The following is an 11609-nucleotide window of genomic DNA, read 5'->3' as shown; positions in this document are numbered from 1 at the left end:
TGGAGCTCCATTATTATGATGATGGCCATTTCACCTTGTTTTCTTAAATGTTTATTTTCCCAACTCGTTTTTTAATAGTTTAATTTAACTAAATAAACAATACCATTAGTTATTTTTTCAATTATAGGCTTTCTTAAATCAAAAATACAATTAATTAGTAAGTTAATTTCATTAAAATAATAATTGCTAGAGCGCGGATTGGATAGACTTAGGGGCCAGGTAATGATTAAAATAAGTTGGTGAGCAAATTACATAGAGAGTGCTGTTCACATTCATTCACAAATACTTACTAGCCTATTACTACTACAACAACAACATAGGCCTACCACTAAACTGTTTCTGATGAAACTCAATGTTATGAAAACCTACATTTTATGGCATTTCATCATCACCATTGAGGTTCAGGTGCGTCACAAGGTGTGAGGTGGGCCTTGAACCCCCCTCCCCCCACGAAGAACATTCACAGGGGCCCCACAGTGAATCCTTGTACCTGCAGGGCCCAGAAGTAGGTTCAAGATGAAGGCTGCTAAATGCCTAAACTGTAAAGTGTGCCACAGGGAGTTCATTCCATAGTTTGGGGGCCAGGAGGGAGAAGAGTCTGGGACCAGAATACAAAAGAATACGCTATAATAAATAACAACACGAATAGTGTGTATTCTTAATGAATTGAATATAGGCCTACAATTGATTGATTGATTGATTGATTGAAGAATTTATTAGAAGTTTGCAATAGAAAAAAGTACAGTTTCATGACAGTACAAATCACTGGTACAAGGTCAACTAAAAGGAGATCCTAAAAGCCGAGGCTTATTTCCACAGGAACCACACTTTAAGTATCTCATATAACATTGAAAGACAGACGGATAGAACATACTTTATCTAGGATAATATCAGTTTCAAAAGCATAACATCAAATACAAAGGCAGAAAAAAAAGAAAAGGGGGGGGGGAGCATGGGGGCTTAGTCTATTTACAAGTCACTGGTAGCAGCTGTCTGAAGGTGACTTTTCATACCAATTTTGAAGGAGGCTAGGGATTTGCTCTCCTTTAAGGCTTGTGGAAGGGCGTTCCACATGTTGATGGTATAGCAGGAGAACGAGTTAGCGCCTTGTTTAGTGTTAAATCTACGTTGATGATGATTAGTGGAGCTGCCTCTGGTGTTGTGATCGTGAACATCCTTGACCTTTAAGAAGTAGTTTGCCAGGTACATGGGAATCTTGGAGGTGTAGTGTATCTTGTACACCAGGCCCATTGCAAGATGCTGTACTCTGTCAGCTACTTTGAGCCAACCCACGCTTTCGTGGTGATGATCGGTAAGGTGGGTCAGAGGAGGGAGACCAAGCACAACCCTAATTAGTTTGTTCTGGGCTGTTTGGAGCTTTAACTTTAAGGCAGCTGGGGCGTCGCGATACCAGACAAGGACTCCGTAATCAATGAGGGGCCCAATAAGAGCACCTCCTAGTGTCTTTCGGGATTTAATATTGATCAGCGGGGCAACCCTTTGCAAGAAACAAATTTGTTGGTTGACTTTTTTGATTACCTTGGTAGTCATTTTTTCACTGGATAGGTTAGCCTCCAGGATGCAACCCAGGTAGCAGATGTGTTTTTTTTTCTTTCTATCACAGTGTCACCTACTTTAAGTGTGACCACAAGACCACAATGGCAACAAGGGCTTTTTGTTATGCTTGTTTTAACAATCATTGTAAACTGTACCTCTGTAAAACCGCTCTGAAAAGTCACTTTTGTATAATATTGCAGGCTCTGTCTTGAGAGAATATGGGTAGTAACTGACCACATGTAATCAGAATACATAATTCAATTTACATTCAAATGAGCATTATTGTCATGAGTAAACATACTAAAGCAGTTGTCACAACACAATAAAAACGGTTTAAGAATGAAATGGGAAAGGTTTGTACAGTTGGAGGGGGTACAGCATTGTGCTAAACAGATGTACAGTTGGAGGGGGTACAGCATTGTGCTAAACAGATGCACAATGCAACAACATGTTGGCAAGGGAATACAGCTTTTTGAAACAAGCTCTTTCAAGATTTTGCAGTCACTTTTGGGACAATTCCCCCAAAACTATTTAAAATATAAGAATACAAAAAGCCTTGTGTGTTTAAAGGCAGCAGCTCTGCTTAGGCATACAGTATATGAGCAGCAGGTTTACGTCAGATTACATTGTGAACCAGATTGTAGGCTATTAGTTTGTAACTACAGTTTGATCAGTTTTCAACCCCCACTCCTGACAGGCGGACTCAACAGGAGAGCCCTGTTGTAGACAAAATCCACATCTCGGCTGCTGACATCTCTGCCTGATGTGAACACAATATCTGGGATATCTGGAATATCTTGCAGTGAACTGAAATGTGTGCCATTGTGATCAAACCAGTCTAGTTCTACAGTGTGCTGTTTACAAAAAATGACTGATAATGAAAATAAAAATAAATAAAAATCCCACATCTGTGATTTTTTCCAAACGTATTTCATAAGGTATGTGCTGGGTATGTACAGTATGTACAGTAGGTCTATGCACAGAGGTCAGTGTCTTTAAGGCGGTATTGAAAGTCCCTTTCCGGTCAACAGCTCACAGACAGACATCACCACTGCTGTGTTCTCATGGTTGTACTTCAGGATCAAGCACAGTTCTCTGGTTTCAATTACCTTTAATCTTAGTTTTTAAGTTGCTATAAACATATGTAGCGCTGTTTGTATGTCTTTATTCTAGTAACATATTTAATATATATATATATATTTGTTATTATTATTATTATTATTATTTTTTTACACATTTATGTATTTATGCTGTTGCTGTGGTTGTGCCATTGAATGGGTGGCAACTCTTTGTCATGGTGGTAATCTGTCATGAACTCAACTCATGAGTGTGTCTGACACACATTACATAGCCAAAGAGGCCTGTTGATTATCCTTACAATATGATGCTGGGATTTACTTAGAAATCAGATTTTAGATGTTTTATGGGAATCTAAGCAGAATTAGACATAGGCCTACAGACACACAGACATATTTTAAAAACGCCTATGAAAATACAATAAAAAAGTTAAATAAAAGTTCCTTTCAGATCTCCAAAAGCAAGGTTCTTGCTCCCCCTACAGGAGCTGTGGTGGAACTGCACGGCGTTTCCCATTAAAAGCTTGCATTGGAAGGAATCCTCAATGCTACTAGCATACAGTTATTATTACAGTTATTACAGTATATACAGTAGTACAGGTCGTTTCTAGAGCAGTGATAGACCAGTGTGTAGGACACATGGAGGCCGTGCACACCCAGGGCATCAGGCTAGCAGAGAGGCTGCAGCAAGCAGCCAGCGGTTCAGAGGGTCTCTGGCTGACTGTCACCCACATGGGGGACCCCAAGGCAGCCTTCCTGCTGCTCTTCCCTCTGTCTTACTTCACGGACCCCCGCACCGGGCTGGCCGTGCTGTGGGTGGCCGCCCTGGCCGAGTGGACCAACCTGCTCTGCAAATGGTAGGGAAGGAATTACATTTAATAATTAATGTTAACTCTATTTATTATAATACAAATACAAATGAGACACTGCAGTGTCCATTTTTTCATTCCAGTTGTATCACTGTATACTCTCACAGTTAAAACTGTAATAGTTGTTGAAATGAAGTTAATTGTAGTTATTAGGACAAAAAATATTATCTTCAAATTCTTCAAAAGTAGTTATTAATTCGTTAATGATGACCATGTAATTTAATGTAACTCTGAGACTAAATACAAATGGAATCAACACAGTGTCCATTTGATTGAATTTGTATTATGTATTATATTCTCAGTCATAGTCAGGACTATAATAGTTGTAGAAAATAAGTTATTTTAGTATTTTTATGTGTTTTCCCCGGTATATTGTAGTGAATGCAACTAAAAGTGAATTATTTTCTCTGTTTGGCTGCCAGCTCAACTTCCTTGATGGTGGAAAAAAACTGTCCGTCTGTGTTTACCGTCCGACTGGAAACGAATCTTAGGGCGGAACCTTTTATATAAATTGTTATTAACCACACATGAAATATGAGGCTTGTTTTTTATAAGAGATGGGATTTATGGTTCTTTGAAGTGAGCTGGATCTCTGGGATCCGTTCCTTTCAAAGAGCCGTTCAAAAGACTGGCTCATTCTAGTTACTAGTTACTTTGTAGATTTTGATTATAAAATACAAATTCACTTCAACCCTATACATTTAAGCCATATTATATAGGCTACATTTCCACCATTTGAAAATAGCAGATCTACAATCTACATTGAAAATATTTTCAATGTCGAAAATATTTGTCTACATTTTCGACATTGGAAAAACTGTGAAATAGGACATTCCGCATAATGATGACTATTTTCTACTAGGCCTATTGGTATTTTAAGTGCATTTTGATGCAGATACTTTTGTACTTTTACTCAAGTACATTTTAATTCCAAACTTCTACTTGTGGCAGAGTATTTCCACGTTGCAGTAGGACTATTGATACTTTTACATAAGTAAAGAAATTGAGTATACTTTTCCCACCACTGTTCATTAGAAAGGAACGGCTCCCTACTGCGAACCGGATCCCATAGTTAATTTCAAAGAGCTGTTCAAAAGACTCGTTCGCGAACGTCCCATCTCTATTTTTATACTATTTAAATCGTATTGAGGAAAAATAAATGCTGCTATTTGTTCCAAAAAGCTTCATACCATGTTTATACTGTACATACTGTACATACTGTACATACTGTACATGTTTATACTGTACATAACAACATGTTTATACTGTACATAACAACATGTTTATACTGTACATAACAACATGTTTATACTGTACATAACAACATGTTTATACTGTACATACTGTACATACTGTACATACTGTACATGTTTATACTGTACATAACAACATGTTTATACTGTACATACTGTACATACTGTACATACTGTACATGTTTATACTGTACATAACAACAACACAGTGGGTGCGTTTATATGCACATTCAGAATGGCATTCATAATGAACTTATTCCGAATAGAGCTTCATACCCAAACGTTTACATGGGACCTGAATACAAGTATCCCTCATTCCACTGTCATTTACATGACCAAAGGATTCATTCGGAATAGAACTTTGGGCATGCGCAAAGTAGGCCTACTTCAGGTCGGAGAAGGGGGGGGGGGGGGGGCAGTTCAGACAGCAGTTCATTCCGAATGGAGTGTTTATATGACAAATGTATCCCGATTGAAACGGCATAAACCACCTCTTCAGACCAGAATGAAAATTCATTCGGGTCAGACCAGAATGGCCATTCCTAAACGTTTATATGAGCATTTCTATTCTGAATGAGCAGTCATTCCGAATATAAGTGGAATACATTTGTGCATATAAACGCACCCACTGTGACTTAGCTCTGTTTAACACAATGCTGTACCCCAACCAACGGTATCATTTTATGTTCCCTATTTTCAACTGTTTTTATTATGTTTTGACACTTGCTTTGGCAATGTAAACGTATGTTTTCTCATGGCAATAAAGCTCATTTGAATTGAATTGAATTGAAGTGAAGTGAATTGAATTGAAGGAAGAAGATTTATTTGTTTTATATTGTTTGCAGGCTGCTCTTTGGTGAGAGACCGTTCTGGTGGATCGGTGAATCCGGTTTATTTCTCCACAATCCACCAGAAGTCCAACAGTTTGCCTCCACATGTGAAACTGGACCAGGTACACTTATCCTAACACCATTTATTTATGAATATACATGGTTTTGGAGGGGGTCCCCATGCAGATGAAAGTGGCAATTTAAGGACTTTTAAAACCTTTGTAATGCCTTGAAAAAACATTGTCCGAATAGTCAAACACTATAAGAAAGAGGCAAATAGCTATTTTCACAATATGAAACTGGAGCTGAGTCAAACTAAATGTAACGTGTGTGTGTGTGTGTGTGTGTGTGTGTGTGTGTGTGTGTGTGTGTGTGTGTGTGTGTGTGTGTGTGTGTGTGTGTGACTGTGTGTGTGTGTGTGTGTGTGTGTGTGTGTGTGTGTGTGTGTGTGTGTGCGTGTGTGTTCAGGCAGTCCTTCAGGTCATTCCATGGTGACAGCTGCAGTATGGTGGGTGGTGGTCTCCAAGCTGGCTTCATTTCTCTACAAACGCACTCACAGGTGGGTGGTAGGGTGGGTGGTGGTATGGTGGTGGTGTTATGATGGGTGGTGGTAGGGTGGGTGGTATGGTGGGTGGTGGGTGGTGTTATGGTGGGTGGTGGTAGGGTGGGTGGTATGGTGGTGGTGTTATGATGGGTGGTGGTAGGGTGGGTGGGGGGGTGAGTGGTGGGTGGTGTTATGGTGGGTGGTGGTCTCCAAGCTGGCTTCATTTCTCTACAAACGCACTCACAGGTGGGTGGTAGGGTGGGTGGTGGTATGGTGGGTGGTGTGGTGAGTGGTGGGTGGTGGTCTCCAACCTGGCTTCATTTAGCCCCTATCATAGTAGGCACCGTGATGGTATAAAGTCGTAAATAAGTCTTGTTAAGTCATAAAACTACAACATTACGTCATTACTATGGTGGGTGGTGGTCTCCAACCTGGGTTCAATCTCTCTTCAGCAGCACTCACAGGTGGGTGGTATGGTGGGTGGGGGTATGGTGGTGGTGGTATTATGATGGGTGGTGGTAGGGTGGGTGGTATGGTGGGTGGGGGTATGAAGGTGGTGTTATGATGGGTGGTGGTAGGGTGGGTGGTATGGTGGGTGGGGGTATGAAGGTGGTGTTATGATGGGTGGTGGTAGGGTGGGTGGGTGGTGTTAGGGTGGGTGGTGGTCTCCAACCTGGGTTCAATCTCTCTTCAGCAGCACTCACAGGTGAGTGCTGCTTATCTTGTTGTAATGTGATATACAAACAAAAATAAAACACACCCTAAATGTGATATACAAATACAAATAAAACACACCCTAAACCATAGACATTCATGCCCTTATATTGTTTCAAAAAGAGCTTATCATTATTTAGTAGTAGTAGTAGTGTAGCCTCGGCGGGGAGGCGAACCCGGGACCCCGATATCCCATGTACGCTGTACGTTACCAGTCAGCCAAAGAGCCAGGCTCGCTAGGCGAGCAGCAACGCACACACCGTATAGCCTACAGTACTAGTACAATTAGACATAGCCTCTTAAAACAATCTATACACCGTGTATTATGTTTGTATCTCCAGCGTGTTAATGTCCTCTCTTCCATACCTGTGCTACATGGTGATGTGATGTATTGTTTCCATAGTGTGTTGCTGTCCAGTCTTCCATACCTGTGCTACATGGTGATGTGATGTATTGTATTTCCATAGCATACTGCTGTCTTCTCTTCCATACCTGTGCTACGTGGTGATGCTGGGGGCAGTAGGCGTGTCCAGGGTCTTCATCCTGGCTCACTTCCCCCATCAGGTCCTGGCCGGCTCCATCGCAGGTCAGAACTACACCCTTCATTTGTACAGTAAGAACTAGCGTAACAGTTAGGTCAGAACTACACCCTTCATTTGTACAGTAAGAACTAGCTAACAGTTAGGTCAGAACTACACCCTTCATTTGTACAGTAAGAACTAGCTAACAGTTAGGTCAGAACTACACCCTTCATTTGTACAGTAAGAACTAGCTAACAGTTAGGTCAGAACTACACCCTTCATTTGTACAGTAAGAACTAGCGTAACAGTTAGGTCAGAACTACACCCTTCATTTGTACAGTAAGAACTAGCTAACAGTTAGGTCAGAACTACACCCTTCATTTGTACAGTAAGAACTAGCTAACAGTTAGGTCAGAACTACACCCTTCATTTGTACAGTAAGAACTAGCTAACAGTTAGGTCAGAACTACACCCTTCATTTGTACAGTAAGAACTAGCTAACAGTTAGGTCAGAACTACACCCTTCATTTGTACAGTAAGAACTAGCTAACAGTTAGGTCAGAACTACACCCTTCATTTGTACAGTAAGAACTAGCGTAACAGTTAGGTCAGAACTACACCCTTCATTTGTACAGTAAGAACTAGCTAACAGTTAGGTCAGAACTACACCCTTCATTTGTACAGTAAGAACTAGTGTAATAGTTAGGTCAGAACTACACCCTTCATTTGTACAGTAAGAACTAGCGTAACAGTTAGGTCAGAACTACACCCTTCATTTGTACAGTAAGAACTAGCTAACAGTTAGGTCAGAACTACACCCTTCATTTGTACAGTAAGAACTAGTGTAACAGTTAGGTCAGAACTACACCCTTCATTTGTACAGTAAGAACTAGTGTAACAGTTAGGTCAGAACTACACCCTTCATTTGTACAGTAAGAACTAGCTAACAGTTAGGTCAGAACTACACCCTTCATTTGTACAGTAAGAACTAGTGTAACAGTTAGGTCAGAACTACACCCTTCATTTGTACAGTAAGAACTAGCTAACAGTTAGGTCAGAACTACACCCTTCATTTTTACAGTAAGAACTAGTGTAACAGTTAGGTCAGAACTACACCCTTCATTTGTACAGTAAGAACTAGCGTAACAGTTAGGTCAGATCTACACCCTTCATTTGTACAGTAAGAACTAGTGTAACAGTTAGGTCAGAACTACACCCTTCATTTGTACAGTAAGAACTAGCGTAACAGTTAGGTCAGAACTACACCCTTCATTTGTACAGTAAGAACTAGTGTAACAGTTAGGTCAGAACTACACCCTTCATTTGTACAGTAAGAACTAGCTAACAGTTAGGTCAGAACTACACCCTTCATTTGTACAGTAAGAACTAGTGTAACAGTTAGGTCAGAACTACACCCTTCATTTGTACAGTAAGAACTAGTGTAACAGTTAGGTCAGAACTACACCCTTCATTTGTACAGTAAGAACTAGCTAACAGTTAGGTCAGAACTACACCCTTCATTTGTACAGTAAGAACTAGTGTAACAGTTAGGTCAGAACTACACCCTTCATTTGTACAGTAAGAACTAGCTAACAGTTAGGTCAGAACTACACCCTTCATTTGTACAGTAAGAACTAGTGTAACAGTTAGGTCAGAACTACACCCTTCATTTGTACAGTAAGAACTAGCGTAACAGTTAGGTCAGATCTACACCCTTCATTTGTACAGTAAGAACTAGTGTAACAGTTAGGTCAGAACTACACCCTTCATTTGTACAGTAAGAACTAGTGTAACAGTTAGGTCAGAACTACACCCTTCATTTGTACAGTAAGAACTAGTGTAACAGTTAGGTCAGAACTACACCCTTCATTTGTACAGTAAGAACTAGCTAACAGTTAGGTCAGAACTACACCCTTCATTTGTACAGTAAGAACTAGTGTAACAGTTAGGTCAGAACTACACCCTTCATTTGTACAGTAAGAACTAGCTAACAGTTAGGTCAGAACTACACCCTTCATTTGTACAGTAAGAACTAGTGTAACAGTTAGGTCAGAACTACACCCTTCATTTGTACAGTAAGAACTAGCGTAACAGTTAGGTCAGATCTACACCCTTCATTTGTACAGTAAGAACTAGTGTAACAGTTAGGTCAGAACTACACCCTTCATTTGTACAGTAAGAACTAGCGTAACAGTTAGGTCAGAACTACACCCTTCATTTGTACAGTAAGAACTAGCTAACAGTTAGGTCAGAACTACACCCTTCATTTGTACAGTAAGAACTAGCGTAACAGTTAGGTCAGATCTACACCCTTCATTTGTACAGTAAGAACTAGTGTAACAGTTAGGTCAGAACTACACCCTTCATTTGTACAGTAAGAACTAGCGTAACAGTTAGGTCAGAACTACACCCTTCATTTGTACAGTAAGAACTAGTGTAACAGTTAGGTCAGAACTACACCCTTCATTTGTACAGTAAGAACTAGCTAACAGTTAGGTCAGAACTACACCCTTCATTTGTACAGTAAGAACTAGCGTAACAGTTAGGTCAGATCTACACCCTTCATTTGTACAGTAAGAACTAGTGTAACAGTTAGGTCAGAACTACACCCTTCATTTGTACAGTAAGAACTAGCGTAACAGTTAGGTCAGAACTACACCCTTCATTTGTACAGTAAGAACTAGCTAACAGTTAGGTCAGAACTACACCCTTCATTTGTACAGTAAGAACTAGCTAACAGTTAGGTCAGAACTACACCCTTCATTTGTACAGTAAGAACTAGCTAACAGTTAGGTCAGAACTACACCCTTCATTTGTACAGTAAGAACTAGCTAACAGTTAGGTCAGAACTACACCCTTCATTTGTACAGTAAGAACTAGCGTAACAGTTAGGTCAGAACTACACCCTTCATTTGTACAGTAAGAACTAGCTAACAGTTAGGTCAGAACTACACCCTTCATTTGTACAGTAAGAACTAGCTAACAGTTAGGTCAGAACTACACCCTTCATTTGTACAGTAAGAACTAGCGTAACAGTTAGGTCAGAACTACACCCTTCATTTGTACAGTAAGAACTAGCGTAACAGTTAGGTCAGAACTACACCCTTCATTTGTACAGTAAGAACTAGCGTAACAGTTAGGTCAGAACTACACCCTTCATTTGTACAGTAAGAACTAGCGTAACAGTTAGGTCAGAACTACACCCTTCATTTGTACAGTAAGAACTAGCGTAACAGTTAGGTCAGAACTACACCCTTCATTTGTACAGTAAGAACTAGCGTAACAGTTAGGTCAGAACTACACCCTTCATTTGTACAGTAAGAACTAGCGTAACAGTTAGGTCAGAACTACACCCTTCATTTGTACAGTAAGAACTAGCGTAACAGTTAGGTCAGAACTACACCCTTCATTTGTACAGTAAGAACTAGTGTAACAGTTAGGTCAGAACTACACGCTTCATTTGTACAGTAAGAACTAGCGTAACAGTTAGGTCAGAACTACACCCTTCATTTGTACAGTAAGAACTAGCGTAACAGTTAGGTCAGAACTACACCCTTCATTTGTACAGTAAGAACTAGCGTAACAGTTAGGTCAGAACTACACCCTTCATTTGTACAGTAAGAACTAGCGTAACAGTTAGGTCAGAACTACACCCTTCATTTGTACAGTAAGAACTAGCGTAACAGTTAGGTCAGAACTACACCCTTCATTTGTACAGTAAGAACTAGCGTAACAGTTAGGTCAGAACTACACGCTTCATTTGTACAGTAAGAACTAGCGTAACAGTTAGGTCAGAACTACACCCTTCATTTGTACAGTAAGAACTAGCTAACAGTTAGGTCAGAACTACACCCTTCATTTGTACAGTAAGAACTAGCGTAACAGTTAGGTCAGAACTACACCCTTCATTTGTACAGTAAGAACTAGCGTAACAGTTAGGTCAGAACTACACCCTTCATTTGTACAGTAAGAACTAGTGTAACAGTTAGATGGGTTAAACTATGTACAGTAAGAACTAGTGTAACAGTTAGATGTACAGTAAGAACTAGCTAACAGTTAGATGGGTTAAACTATGGGAAAAGCCTTATAGTGATTGTGTAGCTATTAGGAGAATATTTAAAAACAGGATTATGATTTTCTAAGTAAACTATTATTTTTGCTTGCAGCAGATTCCTTTTTAATGGGTTGTAAACGATAGGCAAAGAATAAGCAAAAAGAATAAAACTTTTTTTTTTTTTTTTCAAT

The 11609-nt window shown here is 39.9% G+C and overlaps 1 protein-coding gene across 1 annotated transcript in view; it reads left to right on the top strand.

Moving 5' to 3' along the window:
- Window positions 1-3272: 3272 nt before the first annotated feature.
- The window catches only part of g6pc3 (glucose-6-phosphatase catalytic subunit 3), a gene marked incomplete at both ends in the record, with an annotated part of 10638 nt that continues 2301 nt past the window's right edge, over window positions 3273-11609 (top strand). The window contains 4 exons of the mRNA XM_080748247.1: window positions 3273-3490; window positions 5601-5707; window positions 6054-6144; window positions 7311-7429. Of these exons, the coding sequence (XP_080604373.1) occupies window positions 3273-3490; window positions 5601-5707; window positions 6054-6144; window positions 7311-7429 (535 nt within the window). The remainder of the gene's footprint in view (window positions 3491-5600; window positions 5708-6053; window positions 6145-7310; window positions 7430-11609) is intronic.

Source organism: Nannobrachium achirus (genome assembly GCF_963921795.1).
Source record: "Nannobrachium achirus genome assembly, chromosome: 18".
NCBI lineage: Eukaryota > Metazoa > Chordata > Actinopteri > Myctophiformes > Myctophidae > Nannobrachium > Nannobrachium achirus.
This window is presented reverse-complemented; position numbering and strand designations above follow the sequence as displayed.